The 21,383-nt window shown below is 38.5% G+C and overlaps 1 protein-coding gene across 1 annotated transcript in view; it reads left to right on the top strand.

Annotated features, from left to right (window-relative positions):
• Window positions 1-7,156: 7,156 nt before the first annotated feature.
• Window positions 7,157-21,383, top strand: part of EXOSC9 (exosome component 9) — a 952,766-nt gene continuing 938,539 nt past the window's right edge. The window contains exon 1 of the mRNA XM_044061532.1: window positions 7,157-7,574. Coding sequence (XP_043917467.1) covers window positions 7,509-7,574 — 66 coding nt within the window. The 5' untranslated portion in view covers window positions 7,157-7,508. The remainder of the gene's footprint in view (window positions 7,575-21,383) is intronic.

Below are 21,383 nucleotides of genomic sequence, written 5' to 3'. Positions count from 1 at the left end.
AACCTGTCCCTCCAGCATGTTCTGTTGATTTGTGGTAATGAGGTTGAGGTCTCTGGAGTGTGTGGTGAGGAGGGATTGGGATTTCTTTAGATGCATCATTTCTAACAGAGCTGGGCCAGACATGGCTTTGTAAGTCAAGCAGAGATCGCCTCTAAGTAAGCGATATGAGACAGAGAATAGTTGGAGTTTTTTAAGTCTGTCCATATAGGACAAGTGTTTAAGGTCTAGGATCCTCTTTGTGAGGTACTTTTGTAGCCTCTCCAGTTGTTGCAGGTGTCTAGTGAGGTACATGCCAAATGGGGCATTGTACTCAATGACTGGCCTAATGAGGGAAGAGTAGAGGGAGACAATGACCTCTTTCTTCCTGGATGCAAAACCCTTAGTAATGAGATGTGCCACATAGAAGGACTTTCTGACCACAGTGGCAATGTGGTGGTCAAAAGAAGGTTGCTGTCAACCTGTGTTCCCAGATCTCTTATAACACCTTCTGTGTTCAGTGGACTGCCATCAATGTGGTAATTCAAGGGAACCGGGTTTTTCCCAAGGGGGATGACAGCACATTTTTTGGCATTGAGCTTAAGGCCATGGTTCTCACACCAGTCGGTCTCAGTGAGGCCTTTCTGTAGGATGTCAACATCACTTGGGGAAGTTAATAATAGCTCCCAACTTGCAATCGTCTGTGAACTTTGTCAGCCAGAGTCCTTTCGTGTTAGCCTGGAATTCGGAGAAGTAGATACCAAACAGGAGAGGACCCAGAACCGAACCCTGTGGGACTCCACTCGTGACTGGTCTGCAGTCTGACTTGGAGTCAGCTACTTTCACAGTGTGAGTTCTATCTGTAAGCCAGTTTGCAACCCACCTAGTGATTATAGGGGTTGATGCCTAACTTAGTGAGTTTTTCTATGATTACTGAGTGGGGAATGGTACCAAAGGCCTTGGATAGATCAAGGTAGGCTGTATGAACCACCTTGCCTTCATCCATGGCTCTGGTGACTGACTCAAAGATGTCGACCGAGTTGAGCAGGTATGATCTACCCTTCACAAATCCAAACTGTGTAGGATCCAGAGTTTGGAGATTCCCTATAGCCTTGTCTATTAGGTCCATGATGATGCGTTCATAGCTTTGCATGTCAGACTCATCAGGCTAATGGGGCAATAGTTCCCAGGGTCTGTAGTTGCTCCTCCTTTGTGGAGAGGGATGACTGTAGTAGTGTGCCATTTGGTAGGGACAAAGCCTGAGATGAAGCTGTGACTGAACAGGGCACACAGGTGAGGTGCCAGTTCACTCTATAATTCATGTAGAACACAGCCAGGGATATTGTCAGGTCCCAGAGAAGCTGTTTTCTTGGCCTTGGACAATGCTGTTTTAACCTGTGCAGCAGTAATACTGGGTGCATGGCAATCTACTGGTATTGTGATTGGTCCTTTTGGGGGGGGGGTAAAGCTGGCACTGAATCTGTCAGCCTGTATATTGGCAATATCTGTTGGCTCTGTATAGGAGGTACCATTGTGCAGTAGCTCACAGCAAATCTGGGTATTGCCGTGGAGATTCTTTACATAACTATAGAAGGCCGTGTGGTTGTCTTTACTATCTGCTGCAATTCTGTTTTCATAGCTAGCTTTAGAGGATTTGATGAGAGATCTCAACTTTTTGTTGAGGCTGATAAGGGAGTTTTTCCAGTCTTGGGATTTTACCTTATTCTGCATCAGTTTCCTCCTTCTGTTGTAGAGTTTGTTTATGGCAGGGGACCACTAGATTGGCTTCCTTTTTTTAGAGGAGAGCATCTTGGTTTCATTGGGTATGGCAGATCCATGCATTTATGTACATGTTCATACAGTGCATTGGTGTATAATTCAGCAGTCATGCAACTATTCTCCATTTGCATGGGTGCCATGAAGTTAGCCACCTCTGTTTTTAGGAGCCCAAAGTTCCAGGAAATGTTGGGCAAGTGTACTGGTACGAGTAGTTTTCCCAGTTAATGGAGGGATAGTTGAATTTGCCCAGTATGAGAGTGTTAGGTTGGACCCTAATATTCTCCAGGGTGCTTAGGAGTGTGGAGTGTGAGTCTTGGGACATGGTTGGGGACCTATAGCAGGCTACAACCTGAATTTCTGTATTACCAATGTTAGCTGCATCTGCAATATCTCAGATGTGTTATGTTGGGCTACCAGAGGTGTGTGCATTGTTTACGAATATGGAAACACCACCGCCTTTGGAGCTTCAGTCCAAGTTCTGGGGCCGAAAGGTGTGGAATGAGTTATAGCCTGGTATTGCAAAGGTACTTTCTGCTGCCTTGAAACAGGTCTCTGTTACAGCAGAAATGTTGATGTTCTCCATTTTAAGGAGTGCTTTCAGCAAGTGCATTTTGAGATTTAGACTTCTAGCATTGAGCAGCATGACCCTCATATTGCATTTTTTTGTAGCTGTTATGGTGGTAATTTGGTCTTTGGAATGCCACCTAAAAAAGGCACTACAGGGGTCGCAAGAGCCTTGGTCAGTATCCGGAAGCCCAGGGGTGACAGATGCAGGCCATCTCTGGCAAAGCATCGAAGTCTGTCAATCATGTCATCCCAGGCAGACAGATACTGGATCCCCTTAGAATGACACCAGAAACTTAGCCAATTGTTGAAATCAATAATTTTCTGCTTGTACTGTGGTCTCTTTTCATGTAGTCCAGGCAGGTACATCTCAGGTCATTCACACCCACATGTACAATGACAGAGTCATATTTGTACACACACACACACACACACACACACACACATATATATATATATGGATTCCCTACAAGCAACTGAAATGGCAACATTCGAAAGGGAAAAAAACTAGTACAGCTGATTGAAAATCAGCTTATCACACATGCTGGGTTTTTTTCAGTATGAGATTGCAGTACACTGGGGATTGAGGAATTTGCCCTTTGGTATACATAATTAGCAGGGGATGTGGGTGAGAGGGGGATTTGTGCCCTTCAAAAAAATAAAGTCTTTTTTTTTTTCTTTTTTGAATCTTTGAGATTTGAAGTACAGCAAACTTGAATCTTTGTGATATGAACTATTTTGCTGATATGACAGGCATTCAAGGTTTTGACACTTTGAAAGTCTTTCACAGACTCATATAAATATACATATCAGCATATCATATCTATATCTATATATATATATATATATATATATATATATATATATATATATATATATATATATATATACACACACACACGTGTGTATACACCTCTTCTTTGTTTGTTTCTTTTTCTTATATGTCTAACTTGAATGACTTATTGTATACTTATTTTGTTTAGTTTTTTTTATTATAGTCTGTCACAGACTCATATAAATATACAATGTATATAAAACGTTTACACACTCCTGTTAAAATGTCAGGTTTTGTGATATAAAAAAATGAGACCACAATAAATCATTTCAAAACTTTTCCCACCTTTAATGTGACATAACTTGTACAATTCAATTGAAAAACAAATCTTTTAGGGGAAAAATATACAAAATAAAACATGTACAATGCGCTGGTTGCATAAGTGTGCACACCCTTAAACTAATACGTTGTTGAAGCACCTTTTGATTTAATTACAGCATTCAGTCTTCTTGGGTAGGAGTCTATCAGCATGGCACATCTTGACTTGGCAATATTTGCCCACTCTTCCTTGCAAAAGTGCTCCAAATCTGTCAGATTGCAAGGGCATCTCTTGTGCACAGCCCTCTTCAGGTCACCCCACAGATTTTCTATTGGATTTAGGTGTGGGCTCTCGCTGGGCCATTCCAAAACTTTATTTTTTTGTGGTGAATCCATTATTTTGTTGATTTGGATGTATGCTTGGGGTCATTGTCATGTTGAAAGGTGAAATTCCTCTTCATCTTCAGCTTACTAGCAGATGCCTGAAGGTTTTGGGCCAAAAGTGACTAGTATTTGGAGCTGTTCATAATTCCCTCCACCTTGAGTAAAGCCCAAGTTCCAGCTGAAGAAAAGCAACCACAAAGCATGATACTGCCACCACCATGCCTCACCATGGGGATGATGTTCTTTTGGTTATGCAGTATGGTTTTTGCGCCAAAAGTACCTTTTGCTTTTGTGGCCAAAAAGTTCAACCTTGGTCTCATCAGACCATAACACATTTTCCCACATGCTTTTGGGAGATGATGTATTGTTTTGCAAATTTTAGCTGGGCCTGGATGTTTTTCTGTGTAAAAAAAGGCTTCCGTCTTGCAACCCTACCCCATCATCCAGACATATAGAGAATATGGGAGATTATTGTCACATGTAGTACACAACCAGTACTTGTCAGAAATTCCTGCAGCTCCTTCATTGTTGCTGTAGGTCTCTTGGCAGCATCCCTGACCAGTTTTCATCTTGTCTTTTCATCAATTTTGGAGGGACATCCAGTTCTTTGCAATGTCACAGTTGTCCAATATTTTCTACACTTTTTGATGACTGTCTTCACTGTGTTCCATGGTGTATCCAATGCTGTAGAAATTTTTTTGTACCCTTCTCCTGACTGATACCTTTCAACAATGAGATCCCTTTGATGCTTTGTAAGCTTTCTGCGAACCATAGCTTTTACTGTAGCAGGCAACTAAGTAAATGCCATGAAAATCATTCTAGGACAGCTGAACTTTATTTGGGGTTAATCAGAGTCTCTTTAATTGATGGCAGGTGTGTACCCAAGAAGACTGAAAGCTGTAATTAACTCAAAAAGTGCTTCAACAAACTATTAGTTTAAGGGTGTGCACACTTATGCAATCAGTGTATTGTATGTTTTTTATTTTGTATATTTTTCCCCTAACAGATTTATTTTTCAATTGAACTGTACAGGTTATAGGTCTCATTAAAGGTGGGAAAAGTTTTGAAATGATTTATTGTGGTCTCATTTTTACATCACAAAAACCTGGCATTTTAACAGGGGTGTGTAAACGTTTTATATCCACTTTACATATCACTTCTCTAGCGCGCTCTCTCTCTCTCTCTATATATATATATATGTGTGTGTGTGTGTGTGTGTGTGTGTGTGTATCAGACCTTTACTCTTCTATGTCTTTTTTTTTTTTTTTATTATTATTATTGTGCTTTTTTTTTTTTTTTATTATGGTCATTTCACATTTGGTATAGCTTTTATATCAGTAATTCTTACTGCTGTACCCAAGGGATATAATAGCTCTCAACCTCTTTTCTATAAAATCAGGAACAAAGCCAAATATAACCAGGTGCAAGGGCCCAAAATCAGGGACACTCAAAATACTGACATTATCCACTTAGAAAGTTGATGGAATTATAGGATTTTTATTACTACGCATTTTCTGATTTTCTGACACTATACTGTCTGGAATTATGTAATTACTTTAACCCTCACTGTTTTGTCACAACGTTACAAATTTTACGTATTGCAAGGCACAATTTAGAAATGAAATCAGGCACACCAGAGAGGTATGATACCTCTTAGCCTCTAATGGACAGAAATATGGAAGAAAGCCTAAAGTAATGGTGGGATAAAGTCCCAAAATCAAGGAATTATTTTAAATATTTCTCTTATAAACTTAGTTTCTAGAATATCGTGTTTTGCATTAACATACATTTTCTGAATATATGAAGTCTGAAATTCAAATGTCTATTATTATTTATTGACTTCAGTCTTCAATGATTTGTCAGAAAACCACAAATTTTATGTTGAACAGACCAAAAATATAAGGCAAGAATATGAACATTTTGTTAAATTTTGGACAGTTTAGAGGTATGGATACAAGAGAAATTCTTTTAGTAGCTAAGTCTATTTCTGTTAATTATATCTTCTGATGCACAAAGGTCAACATCCAGTCTCAAGAAGCCCGCTTGCCTTTACCACCCCCCAGGATGTGCAGTAGCAAGCACTGCCCATAGGTTCCCTTGGAGACCTAAAGGGCACACCCACTTCAGGCTCTGCTTAATAGCTCAACTTACTGACACAGAAAAATATTAAAAATCATGCTTAAAAAAGGTTATATGCTTAAATAATGTCACCGATAGTTGGGTAACTATGTTCATAATAAATACTGCAATATAAAAATAAGTATCTCAAAGAAGTAAAAGTCTCTACAAGCTTGTCTCACTCTGGAGAATGTGGACAACAGTGATGTTACTGAGACTTGGTTTAAAGCTGCAGAAAGTACTTTGGTTATACTGCCTTCCACACATTTAGGCCAACAGCAGTACATCTACTTTAGCAACAAATACAACTCTAGATTAGTCAAACAGGATGATGCCCTGGACCTAATTCACGTCCACATCTCCATAGACAAGGTTCCTTACCATGTCCTGGACAATTACTGGTCACCCTCTATGACCGACAAAACTTGTAACTTGTGCCTAGAGTTACTAGAAGGACTCACCATCCAACCAAACACCCTATTCATGGGAAACTTTAACTACCCTTCTACAGACTGGGAAACACACACTGCCTCTAACGCACAGGCACAATGCTTCCTGGACTTTATCGACATGAACACTCTAAACCACACAGTGTATACTTTATTGTTATTCTAACAACTTTCTGAGTTTGTAAGAGTAATATTTGAAAAATTGTGCCTGGTCTTGTGCCTTTGTCACCTCATATTTTGGGCCTTGACCATATTTATTGCACTCAGAGGATGAAATATATGGCTCAAGCTATGTTGAAAGCCAGGTATGTGTTGCCTATTGATTTTGTTACTGATATTACAGGTGGTTGGTTGTGCAACGCACCATATTACCAATCAAGTGTTACATACATGAGGTGGGCGGTGTAGGGTAGGAAGGGGGGAATCTGGGGATTGCTACCTGATGTATTGCTTCTTTGAGATATAGTCCACGCCAAGAATATGCTATTGGTGTCAATGGCCAAAAATACATATCTGAATGCTTAGAATAAGATTTTTGGCGTAACTAACAAACGTACTGCACTAGCTGCATGCGTCTGAGTCAGTGTTGTCTTTTCCTTCTTCTTTTCGTGTTACTTTGTTTCACAACCACTTCCACAGATTTACATACACACACACACACACACACACACACTAGGCGCATACACAATACATATATTTTAAAAAAGTGTTACATCTCTTAGCTTAAATCTAGAAAGGGCAGTGGGGGGAGCTTGTTCATATTAACTGCGAGGGGCTAACTGAGGAGAGGTACTTTGCCGTGGGTTTTGGAAACCTTCGTTTTCCGCGTGACATTACCTCCGTGTTTCCTACAGTACAGCTCGCGCACATCAAATAAACTCTAGTTTTTGTCAAAACTTATTTAGTAATAATTTACCACGTGTTTCTAAAGTCACCAGATCTTACGAGGGTCGAAGCTCAAGTCTGAGTCAAAATCAGACCTTCGTAAATTCTCAAATAAACAGATTCCTCTCATCGTAAACATACACATCGAACGTCACAGATTTAAAGGATTCATTTTTCTTGTTCTTGTCGTCGCACTTTATCGACGCTATAAGTGGGCGACGCGGCATGGCTTTCTAATCTGTAGATGTTTACTGCTCAACATGAGGGAAACACCGCTATCTACGTGTGAAAAGCAGTTCCTCTTGCAGGCTATTGCTGAAAAGAAGGTGCAGTTTTTTAAACACTGTTTGGTTACATTAATAGGTTGTATGTCAGTTTCCTGTGTAGACTAAATTGTCTATAATTTGTTTTGCATGTTTATCTTTAACACAGTGTAATCCACTTTAGTCCTCTTTCCTGTATTTTGTTGTGAAAGGGTGGAGGGCTTACAAACCGAGTAAAATCAATATGGAAAGGAAAATGTTATTAGTTGCCACTTGAGCTTGCAGAGCATCATACTGGATGGTGAAATGTTGATTGCCATAAAATAATTAATATTGTGTATTCAAGTTCATTGCTGGATACGTTAAAGTTTCAGTTACGTGTTAGACTTTCCCTTTTTAAGTTGCTCTCCGCTTTTTCCGAGATTTTCTTCACTCGGAATTATGCTTCACAGTTGACTAGAAAATAAAAACTTTAAAACACGAGTTGGCGTTTATTTCTGTAGTGTTTTCCACCAGACCACTGCTCTCTTTATCAGGATTCAAGCATACTATACGTTGATAGTCTACTGTGTACATTTGCCCTTAATTGTTAAAGGCATGCATGCACACATTAACTGCACACCTTTGCCAGTTTTAAGTGCTGTGAGTCATTTTACAGAGGAGTAAAATTCCTCTACTTTCTGTGCATTTCTCATTGCTCCTAAAAGAGTCAATAATGAGCAGCATTTTGTGTTGGAGCATAAACTTTTAAAGTCGTTGAAGGGCTTATGATTGTGATATGCTTAATTTGAATACATTAAGTATTATTTTATGATTTATTCCTTTATCAGCGTGACAGTCTACACTCTGCCCTTTTGGTAACATTCCATATCACCCTTGAGTGGGATTTGTCGTTCCAGAGGGGAACTGGCCTTTTAGCAAACTTGCCTTACTGCTTGAATGGAAGGATTTAATTCATTTTTGACATTTTGTGATTAAATTTACAGATGTACATTTTGGGGACTTGTAAAATAAATATATGATTTAAGCTTCTTCAAGCGTTTCCTCATTGTAGAAATTGCACTATGCTTCGTTTCATAGGTATAACAAGTAGTGTTAAGTTATTGTGACAGAAGTAAGAGAAATGACATTGTATGATCAGTTCCTTCTAACTCTTAAGGTCTTGCACTATACTAAGCCATGTTAAAGTTACAGTATAATACAAAACCGGTGTATTTTGGTTGAGTTAGTGTGTTCAGTATCCAAGAAGCTTCTTTATAGTATACATATCAATGTGTCTGATGCCAAGTTTCAACTGGAGTCACTTGCATTTTTATAAATGCACGTTTTAAAAATCTCATCATTTCATACATTAAAATGCTGAAAATATTAGTTCATGAGTCACATGAGTAAATATTTCTGTTTTCATGGAATGGTGGGTGTATGAAGTGTTCTTTTTGAAAAGTGGGAATTCCAGCCGGTATTGGGTATTCAAAGGGAAATTTTGTAGAGGCGTTAAAAGGTACTGCTGCTTATTATCTAAAACTGAACACATTTAATAGGGATATAGATCATCTGTTCACAAATCTTTATTTTTGTGACCAGGGGGTTATGATCAAACTAATGAACAGCACTTCACATTTCCATTTGTTAACTGAGAACGTCTGACTGGGGAGACTTTTCAGCAAGGCCTCCTGAGGCGAAAAGCTCCACAGAGAAATTATTTAATGCCATACATTTAATATAAATGTAAAAGTTAAACAATTTTAGTTCAACACTAAACTACTCTGTTATACTCTTCTCTCCTGCCATTTAGCTTACTTTGTCTAGCCTCTTCTCCTTTCCTCTTTGTTTCTGCTATAGTCCTTAGCCCTAGCTATTTTTTAAATATACTAACACTCCCCTTACCTCTTACTTCCAAGAACTTAGCTGTATTCTATTTCACTGATTGTTTCTGTGAGCTATTTCTCACTTGCCTTTTTTTCCTCTAAAGTTCTCCTTTTCACACCACTTCTACTTTCTCTAAATAGAAACTTTCTCTTATCTGTCCACTCATTTCTTCTCCTCTGCTGGTCTTCTTCTTTATTACCATAACTTTATCCTCCTCTCCTTCTACTCTCTACTAGCTACTCTTGCCTGTATTAGGAAGCTCCTCCTTTGCTAGCACGTCTACTTGAGGTTAGCCCCGCCCTAGTATCCCAGTTTTTTTTCACCTGTCCTATTCCCCGCCTTCTTACATCATATCCTAATCCTAATAGTATAAAGATGGATTGTCCAGTGCGGCACCATCCTTATTAGGCTCACTCTCCCCCTGGCTGCTGTGTTCCCCTGGCCCAGTGGGTCTGCCTCTATCAATGTAAGTATCTGTACGGCTATTTGCTGTTTTGCTTCTTTGCAAGGAAACTGCTGTGCTCTTTTATCGTTTGTATGTACCTAACAAGCTTGCTTTTGCATTTTTGGTTTTTGAGCTAAAACTGTTGTCTTCGTGAATCTGTAGATTTGCTCGGTGCAAAGAATTATTGTAGTATGTAGCTTGAGTCCTACCTAGAATGTTTTCAGTTTTGCTCTCCCTGTCCTAATGTTGCTTATCGCAGTTTTTTCTTTATCTCACTAGAATTGGTGTATATCTACCAGATTAATTGCTTGCTGTACTATACATGATATCTTGTAGAGCTTAGCGTTGGTATTTTCCACACTTTAGATACCTTGACCGAGGGTCATTAAGTACACTCTCATGTGTTGTTTTTTTTGTTTGTTTTTTTTTTTTTGATACATGCTGTTTAATAGGAATCGCATATCAGCAAGTACATACCCTGTGAGATTTTCATTCGGACAGACTTAACCTACATGGTTTATGGAGCATTCTGATATAAATCCTTTTGTTATACTACTTGTTACACAAATAGTTTAATTTCCCTCTTTGCAAGCACTGCCTCCAAACTTCACCCCGCACGTGGCTGGTATCTACGTCACACACTTTGATTCGGGTTTACTGTATTAGTAAGGGTGATTTACTAGAGTTTTGGCTACTGTATTTATATTTATATCTGTGAATTTTTGTTACAACGTGCCACTACTGGAAGCGTTGCTGAATTCCATTTATCAGTCCTAAAGCCTGGCGTTTTAGGGGGACAAAACAAAGTATTTGGCTTGTTTTAGATTTACTCCTTTTGGCGCCAAAAGTATCACTTGGAAGAGATGCATTACTCCTGTTATCGCCGACCTGTGTCTGCGTATGTTTTTCCTTTCCTTAGTTAACTCACTCCTCCATGCAATAGTGTTGCAGCGCAAGGCTACACTCCTTATCAGGAGTGTTACTTTAACTGTAAAACAGCTGTTCATCAGTGTTGGCGCATGTTTGTGAATTTGGCTACCTTTATTGGTAGTTTCTGCTAGTGACAGCCCTATTGGTAGTCGTTGCTATTGAAAACATGCAATTCTAAGTGCGGAGTGGTTTATCGTAGCATGGATACACTATGTGAAAGCAGCTTTAAAGCTGAAATGCACTTTGAATGACTCGATGAAATATCATCTAAACGCAGGCTATTTCTATATATTCTTTTTAGCTACTTTTATTCTTTTATTAAGAGGTAGCAGCATAACTCAACCCTGCTTATAAGAGGCTGTGCCTTCTTTCTTGCTTCCTCTTGGCCTAAGAAACAGCTCTTTGGCTTAAAAGTGAACGGTATCCTTCTCACATAGATAAGCCCCAACCAACTATTTTTCCCCTTTTATTTACACCTAGTGGCCTACCACCAACTGTTTTTTGTTGGTGAGTGGCTGTAAATTCATGTACTAATGTACACCCTGTTTCAAGCTAGCTGAATCTTATTACATGTATATACACAAAGGCTAAAGTTTACCTATGCTGTAGAATAGCTCCTTAACTTACTTTTTCTAAACATTAGGTCTTAATGAGGACTATAACTTTTTTATTTCTACTCCTGAACCTTTGAATATGTTTCTGTTTTGATACTGTTTTAGTATTTTGTAGACTAATGTATACTAGTGTTATAAATGAAGCTGTTTGTTTGATTGTTAATGCCTTATTCTTTTGCAATATCAGTTGATAGATACTGTCTTGTTCTTACCAGTCAAATGTATACCTATGCTTGCTAATAGACTATTTTTTGTAATTCTACCCTACATGATTTGAAATTAATGTTGATTACAGAAGTCATCCTAGAGTGCAGTTGCTACATAGTATCATTTTTGATGTATGTGGTGGCTCTCTACATAGGAATGCATGTGTAAGATGTTTATTATTGCATATTCAGTCTTTCAACCTTGACTGCGGTGGTGGTGCTGCGGTAGCGTTGTCGCTTCACAGTAAGACGTTGTCCTGTTCGATTCTCAGCTAGAGCGTCTTCTGTGTGGAGACATGCGTGAATGGGCGTACCTTCGTTGAAGGTTGTGCGTCGGGGCCGGCAACTCGGCACGTAAAAATCTACTGCCAATCATTAGTGGACCGGAGTTCCGCAGTGGTGACCCCTAACTGGGAAAAGCCGAAAGACACAACAACAACAAGTCTTTCAACCTTAATTTTTGTTCAATGTCATATGTTAAGACTTTTTCGCTGTACATTTTTTTTAATCTACTACCTTCTTTCTCCTTTCCTTAACCCACCTAGCTTATAAACTCTATCCTGCAGTAAGACCTGTGTATGCTACTTGCCCACCCTGCATGAATCCCCAACATAACTTAAACTATCAAACTACAAGCTAAAGGAAGCTGTTGTCCTATTTTTCAAATCTCCCTCCATCCAAAGAATCAGAGAAAGTATGTTTGACCTCTCTACTAAACTGAGAAGTTGTATTGTAACTAAAACCTAGTCTTTTGCTACAGTGTAGTACTTTGTATTAAATCTCCTACCTGAACCAGGTACCCAGCAGCCTATCTCCCCCTTAGGGTATTTATCTCTCCTTAGTTTTGTGTTGTCTAACCCTGTCCTCTTTCTTCTTCGTCCTCCTACATAGTTTAAGTGTAATTTTAAACATTCTCCACTACGGGGCATTTCTTCCCAAGGCTCCTATTAGCTTCTAAATAATCCTTACCTTTATCTATTTTAGTTCAACACTAAACTACTCTGTTTATACTCTTCTGTCCTGCCATTTACCTTACTTTGTCTAGTCCCTTCTCCTTTCCTCTTTGTTTCTGCTATAGTCCTTAGCCCTAGCTATTTTTTAAATATACTAACACTCCCCTCTTACCTCTTACTTCCAAGAACTTAGCTGTAGTCTGCTATTTCACTGATTTGTTTCTGTGAGCTATTTCTCACTTGCTCTAACCCGCTCCATTCGCCCTACGGGTTCACTTTGCTCCCCTACCCCCCAATTCCTACCCACCCCCAGTACACTTAACCTTATGCTACTCGGACCACACCCCTCACCCCTATCTTCTATTAACCAATTGCCTCTCACTTCCTCATTAACTTACCCATCCTATCCCCTGCTACCTTGATCTATCACACTTTTCTCTCCAACTACTCCACCCTTTTACTAGCTCATTAATTTACATATCCTATTCACCTGTTTTTCCCTTTAAGAACTGTAACCTTTAACCTTGCTCTTACCTCTGTCTCATATCTCCTAGCATCTATCTCCTATTCCTCCCAGACATGCCTACTGTACACAGGCCTACCCTCAATAATGGCCTTCTCTTTCTCACTATTATTACCCCCCTATTTTTATCATATTACCTTACTTGCTATGAGCAATATAGCCTCTCTAATTTTCAGCTCCCCTTAAAGCACACAATTTCAATCTCTCCTCTAACCATAGAAACCCACTTGAATATAACATCCTCACCATCCTACCTCCTTCCTAAATTCCACAGATTAACCCATATTATGTATCCACACACTAAAAAAACAAATCCCTCTCCTTTATAAAGTCTTGAAACACCTTCATAGTCCTTTTACAGCTCTTATTACTGCATGGAGATATGCATCCTAACCCAGGCCCAAATAATACAATGTCAGATCCTCATTCTGACCACCCTATCACTTCTCGCATCTCCAATATATCTGACAATTCTCTCCTCATAGGCCATGTCAATATTCGTAGCCTAAATAATAAAATAACCCAACTTCATGCCCTTCTACACGTACATTCTTTTGACATCCTATGCCTTACAGAAACATGGCTCAAACCATTTACTAAGGATAGTGATATAATCCCACCAGGTTATAACATCCTGAGATCAGATCACCTAAATAAAAAGGGTGGTGGTGTAGCAATATTATATAAATCTCATTTACAGGTTACACCACTAAATACCCAACCTCCCTCACGCAATAGCATTGAAATCCTAATCTCTAAAGTACAGATAATTGCTAATAAATCATTATATGTAATTTTGCTCCTATATCCCTCCAGGCAACAACATTAACACTCTCTTGAAACTGTCCTTAATTGGCTCTCCACATCCTTTCCACAAGAAACCATACTCCTTGGTGACTTTAACATTGAGTGGAACTGTTGTAACTCTGCCCAACCAACCACTCATATAAACCTATATGGCTTCAATCAAACCATTACCTCCCCTACCAGAACCCATAAACCTAGCAACAAGCAAACCACCTTAGACTGAATTCTAGTTAACAGTAATCTCCTTCCCTATAAATCGGGTATACTTCCTGATGATATTAGTGACAATTCTCTTATATTCATTACCAGACAAAAAACACTCGTACCTAACCACACAATCTATAGAACTATCTGTAACAAAAAACACCTCAACCAAGCTAGCTTTCAAGCCGAACTTAAAGCTTGCAATTGGTCACCCCTTAAATACCTACCACTTGACAAAGCAATCTCTTACTTTAATAATAAATTTCTACAAATCCTAGAACACCATGCCCCCTCTCGGACAGTCAGAACTAAGAGCAAACCTGTACCTTGGCTCACTAAGGAGACGAGACAAAAAATCCTTCAAAGAAATCAAATTTGATCTACATGGAGAAATACTAAAAACCCAACTGATCATGAAATCTTTAGACAGTTAAGAAATGCTACAAAAAAATCAATAGTCCAAGATAAAAAGAACCACTACCATAAGCTCCAACACACCCAACATAAAAACCCTCAAAAATGTTGGTCAGGTATAAATAGCCTACTCCACCCAGGCCAGTCCAAAAGTCCAACCCCAGCTAATTTGACTCAAGATTCTCCCTGCCAAATTGCCAACTCCTTTAATAAATTTTTTGTGGACTCAGTCCAATCATTAGCATGTACCTTATCACCAGCCAGCATCTCCAACACACTCTCACAAACCATTTTACCTCCTCCCCTCCAATTACAGCCTGTTCCAACCTCTCTCATCCATACCCAGCTTCAAAAACTAAAACCATGTACCCCCTCAGCTGACCTCCTTCCAGCTGAATTTCTACAAATGGCAGCTGGAGTACTTGCTTGCCCTATCTGTATCTTAATTAATAGGACCATCACAGAATGCACTATACCAACTCTTTGGAAGGTCTCATACATTATACCTCTACATAAGGGAGGAAGCTCAACTGAACTCTCTAATTTCCGTCCCATAGCACTACTTTCTCCTTTAGCTAAAATCATGGAGAGATGCATTCACCGGCAACTTCTCGATCATCTCCTCCAAAATAATCTTTTAGCCAACTGCCAGCATGGTTTTAGGCCTTTTCATAGTACTACTACTGCACTACTATCATTTTCTGACTCAATTAATTAAAAATAGAAACAACAAGTTGCTCACCTCTGCCCTCTTTCTTGACCTCTCCAAAGCCTTTGATATGGTGAATCATCACTTAATAATAGCTGAAAGTGAAGTATGTATATCTGACACTCAGGCAGTCAAATGGTTTGAATCCTATCTTAGAAATAGACAACAGGCAGTCCTCTGGGACAACAGCCTATCCACTCTACTCCCTATCTCGCAGGGAATCCCACAAGGCTCTATCATGGCGCCCCTCCTCTTTTTTTCTATTTTTATTAATGACCTGAAAACATCCCTACCTCAAACCACCTGTATTCAGTATGCCGACGACTCGACCCTAATCTGTGCAGCAACATCTTCTGCTGAACTTCAGTCTAATACCCAAAAAGTGTTTACCTTAGTTGAAGAAAACTGGTTTCTAAACGCTGTCTCCTCCTTAACCCCCCCAAAAAAAAACTTCTACTGTTTACCCCTACCCAGAAGTCTCCCTCTATTGATTTCACAATTACATCAAATAATGGCACAGTAATTGTACCAGACTCCACTACTAAACTTTTAGGCGTAACAATTGACCATAACCTCAACTTTGACTCACATAAACTCAACCATCAAATCAGTGAATAGAAAACTGGGATTCCTCTATAGGCACAGTAATTGTACCAAACTCCACTACTAAACTTTTAGGCGTAACAATTGACCATAACCTCAACTTTGACTCGCATAAACTCAGCCATCAAATCAGTGAATAGAAAACTGGGATTCCTCTATAGGCTAAAACCATTCCTAACACCTATAGCCAGGACTAGTATTGCCCAAACTCACCTAATTTCCACACTTCTCTATGCCTCCCCAATTTTTACAAATCTATCTAAAAATGATCAAAATAAGCTGGCCACATCTTACAATAACATTGCCAGATTTGCCACTGGGTCATCATTCCGTACTCGCCATTGTCAAAATCTACGTAAACTAGGATGGTTGGAACTGCAAAACCAGCTTCTTTTTCAACAACTAACCATCACCCACAAAATCTTGCATTATCCTACAAATACTCCCATTCTCTGTAACTTGATCAACCCCTATAAAAATCTAATTATCCTATGCTCAGCCAATAAATTACTAGCCGCAACCCTAAAATCCAATAAATCAGGTGATTCTCTATTTACTAACACCATTGGAATCCTTTGGAATAAACTTCCAAGTAATCCTATATCCCTTTCATCTACTCCTCTGTTCAAAAAGCATCTAAAAATCTTCCTTAATTCACAGTGGCTGTGTCCATGCACTAATCCTGGCTGAAAATCTTTTTGTCACAACTAGCCTTTTCTTATTTACTAAGTTTTTTTCTGCTTTAAACTCTGTTGTCAAAAGTGTATATTTTGTCTTGTACCTGTTATGCTATATACCTAGTTATATGCCCTTCCCTCACTGCTGTTTCTTTTGTTATGTAATGTAAATAAGCCTAACTCGTAGGGTTTTTTTTTTTTTGTTTTTACCATGTATAACCAATTGTTGATTAGTATCCCCTTATGTCTATAGTTATTTATGTATATTAGTTGTATCCAGCTGCTGTGGAGCTTTTCTCCCCGGGCCTCTACTGAAAATGGACATATATCCAGCTAGACTAGCCCTGTCAACAAATGTAAAATAAATAAATAATTGCAGTACAGAGACATAGGATTAAACAAAAACATTTAAGTATGAACATAATTCAGATCCAGCAAGATTGTGATAAACTTGCATTGGCATACATTGTAAAACTATAAGTTACAATGTAATACAGTAGTAGGTGTCCATGAGTAATAAAATTGGGTGCTTCAATTTGATGCTCAAGATCAAGCTGAGCTGCAAAGAGAGAAATGGAGAGTAATTTAAGTGGATATGGTTGATTAGTACTTAAAATCATTTTGCAGTCTTGAAAGTTTATCTAAGAGAGACTTGTATTTTGAAACCTAGTGGAGGTTAGGAGGCAGAAAAGCGCACACAGTGTTAAGATGCAGTGAAATAGTAAGTCGTAAATTAAAACAGTAGTTGTTGGAGTTTGTAGTTAAGGTACGGAATTTGCCTGGGGATGAACTGAAGTGTAACTAGGAGTTATATGGGTAATGTTTAATGTGATTTTTTTAAAAAAACTTTGTTTTTCAGTTTGCTTTAAATATAGCAGTAGTGAACTCCAAAGTTTGGAGGTGGAGACATTAAGTCATCAGTAGTGTTACAAGATCTGGTATTGAGGAGAAGTGATTTATTTTGAGAGTGTAGTTCCTCTGGGTGGGGAATAACATTTTATGGTGTTTGTAGTGCTAGATAGTTTTCTGGTTTATATATTGGGTAATGAGCAATAAGTTGTGAGTAAGGAAGATATTGTAGGTGCTCTGGCCAGTAGTTGTTTAAGGCTATGTAGTGGTGACATTTGTATCTAGATTGGTGGCAAGTCTAGCAGTTGTCTAGCTTTATTTATTTATTTATTTTTTCCAGTGCTGTTAGTGACATAGGGCCAGATTCCAAAAGAGTTGCTCTCAGTGTAAGTCTGCCCTGATTCAGAAAGACTTGCTGTCATTGTAAGTGATTGTAAGCCCATTTATAGCTATGCCTTGGACTGAATAAAGTTGGGGCCAGATTCTTTGTGTAAGAGATCTCTCGTACTGAGAGCAAGTATTTTGTAATCTGATCTTCTGTTTACTTTTGTACAATAAAACACATTCCAGGTGTTTAACAGCTTGGAGAATGTGTAAAACAAATTTTGAGTGTTCATCTGTTGTGACTCGTGGAGCTTTTATAATTGTACTATTTATATGTTTGTGTTTTAAATGTTTTTGGCCTGAGAAGTTTAGGGTGCTAAACATTAGTTTTCTGTTTTCTTGAGAATTTTTAGTCACATCTCAAGGGATGACAGAAAGGAGAGGGTCCTGGCTGAGGTCATTTAAGTCTTGAGAGAGTTTGGGCAGAGCAGATTGAGTGCATTATCTATTATATTTTGGTTGTGTACATGGATGGTGTTTAAACGTTTATTTGTAAAGATATTGATAAAGAGGGGACCTTGTATTGAACTGTTCGGGACTCCAGTGGAAATGGTAAAATTGCTACAACTTTTCATCCTTTCTGTTTGCTGTCTTTCTGTGAGATAAGCATGGAATCATGATAGGGCTGAGTGGAAGAGGTTGAAAGTTTTGTGAGTAGATTTCTTGGAAGCGATTGTCAAATGCTTTTGATAGTACCATCTAAGTGGCCAGAATTTCTTGTACAGTTTATGAAACTTAGAAGTAGTGTGTGGTTGTGGTACTGTGTTTGGGATGGGATGAAAAAAAGTTTTGTGTAATGAGGAGGTTAATGATGAAGGATTTTACAACTTGTGCACGGATACTTTTTTTTCAGAATTTGTGATAGTGGTGTGAAGACAACTATGGGTCTGTAACTGATGAATTCTGTGGACTTATCCCTCCTTTGTGTAGAGATAAAGACCTCTCTCAGAGCACTGAGACTGTTTTCTGAGAGAGAACAGTTTATAAGGCTAGAGACAGGGTAGGTCATGGTGTCTACTGCAGGTAAATTGTCTGCTGCTAAGATTGTCAGATACATCTCTGTTGTAAATACACACGTGTGCGCGTGCGTGTGTGTGTGTGTGTGTGTGTGTGTGTGTGTGTGTGTGTATGTATGTGTATATATATATATATATATATATATATATATATAATCTCAGTTAACTGGAACTCAAGCAATTGGCAAAAAATATAGAAGAAATAGAGTACAATTTTCACGTGTTGCACTTTGTTTTCCCCCACAGAAACATACCTTACGTTTTACAGTATTAAAAATTGATAGGAATAAATTCCCTTTCTCCCCAACCTGAAAACAAGTCAAACCAAGCAAACAGTATAGGGTACAGTATTAGGCCTATTTTTAATAGTAACTCTCAAGCAACCAGAAACTAGTTATCTAGCAATCCCCATGGGGTCCGGTTAACTGAGAGTTTACTGTGTGTGTGTGTGTGTGTGTGTGTGTGTGTGTGTGTGTGTGTGTGTGAGTGTGTGTGTATTTATTTTAGTTGCTTTTGGGTCAGGCTAAAAACTAAACGCACCTGGCTGAGGTATCCTGTATGTTGCTTTTAACCTAATTTATCCTTGCTTTTCTCTTGGGGCTTTGAGTTGTCAGTGGTGCATGAGGATTCAGTATATTAATAAATATGCTGAAATTAGACACTGCTTCAACAAGAGGTGGGATCTTTGGAGATGACCAGTGTTGTAGGCTGTTGTTAAAAGCCACTTTGAATTTTGTAAGACTGCATACTTGTTTGGATATGACTTCATGTTTTCCGTTATTTATTTGTCCTTAATACAAATGTGGGGAGGTGGTCACAGATTTATATCCATTAAGCATCTAAAGGAGCTTGTATTGAGTGTATTGAAGTAAGAATCCTGCAAAGTATGTGCTGTGTATTTGTCGTTTTATCAAATCTTGTAGTTGCATTGAAAGTTGGTTGAAGTTGTGGAAGACTATATCAAACGTAAAACAAAATGGCTACCACGGCAAAGGAATAAAACATTTTAAATTATTAAAACCATATAAAGAATAAGCACTTTCGCGTGTCCCACACTTCATCAAATTTTCATTCAATTACCACACAGCTTTCAGTTAAGAATTGAACCTCAATTTCCTAGCATTCGATATAGGCTTTAAAGGCAAACACCCATTTAAATTTAGATTTGTGTGCAGGTGGGGATGGTTGTATTGGTACTTCATCAAATTTTCATTCAATTACCACACAGCTTTCAGTTAAGAATTGAACCTCAATTTCCTAGCATTCGATATAGGCTTTAAAGGCAAACGCCCATTTAAATTTAGGTTTGTGTGCAGGTGGGGATGGTTGTATTGGTGAGCTACCAGTCTCTGTTAAGATTGCCACGTGTTATGAAGATATCCAGCAGAGGGTATTTTCCGCTGTTTTTGGTGTTGTCTTCTGGTGGTGTGTATAGTGCTGCAATACATGTAATTTATTTTCAGTACTGAGATGAAAAGTTCTGCGTTGTTTAAAATTGGTGATGTTAGAGTGTGGGGTTATGTCTAGCGTATTTTTGTAAATTATTGCAACACCACCTGCTCTTCTATTTATCCGTTCCATTCTGAGGATGCTGTAGCCTGAGGAATCCTTTCCTCCTCATTTATTTGTGACGCCGAATTTCAGTAGTGACAATAACTTCTGTTATGAAAGGCTACGCAAGCATGTGCAGCTTGTACTTTGTTACAGATGCTTCTAAGATGCGTATTTAGTAGCAGCAGGGTATTACAGTGGATGTGGGGAGGAGTTAGATTAGGTGTTTCATAATAGCAGATGTTGCTGTTGGGACTAGACTAGATTGGGGTAGATGTTTCTGCTAAGTATTGTAGTAGATGTGATCTGAAGGCAGCCAATTGTATTTATATTTAATTTTTATGTAAGTTTTTCTGCTGTAGAATTAGGTCTGGTGTAACTGTATTTGTAAGTGTTGGTTAAAGTGGTATGGCATAGTTTAGGAGGTATGGTTAGCAGGTGGCTGGAATTGCCGTGTTTTTGATTTTTCTGGGTTTGTGACCGCGTTATGTTATGTAGGAGTGGTATGATGGAAGGATGTGATGTGCTATTTTTGTTAAATGGAAGACCCGTGTTTTGACTGCTTATTATCACCTGGCAATGAATCATTATTTGAGGAAATTATAGCACGGGTAGTTCTGTACTTTCTTGCTTTTCCTTTTCTAATAAACATCGATTGGATTTATTTTTTATTTTGTTTCATTAACATGCACATTTTCTGTTCAGACCATTTTCAGGACAATGGAGTTCTTGATTTGGTTTAGTTTTGTAGGCCAAGTAAGTTTTGGTTTTAATTTAAATGTGTTGGTTATGTAGTTGTCAAGTGTTTTTTCTTTGCTGGTTGGATAATTTGTTCCCATTGTAGCTATGATAGGCAGTTTGAATACACAGCCTTAGTTGTAACTGACAGATCATTTTTGAGTTTCACATTTCCTTACTAATAAATATTGAAGGTGAAAGAAAAACATAATGTATCCTGTCATACAGCTTTGCAACTTGCGCTTTCATTACCTCTGACTGGTTTACTGTCCTTTGAATTTAATGTTTTATTCTTTCTGCCATTCTCCAAACAAAGGTAATTGTTCACAGCTGCCTTAATCTACTTTTGTAAAGGCTTTGCTGTTTAAAAGGCCTTTTTC

The sequence above is a fragment of the Protopterus annectens genome, chromosome 2.part0, assembly GCF_019279795.1.
Source record: "Protopterus annectens isolate FY-2018-M chromosome 2.part0, PAN1.0, whole genome shotgun sequence".
In the NCBI taxonomy this organism is placed as follows: Eukaryota; Metazoa; Chordata; order Ceratodontiformes; family Protopteridae; genus Protopterus; species Protopterus annectens.
This window is presented reverse-complemented; position numbering and strand designations above follow the sequence as displayed.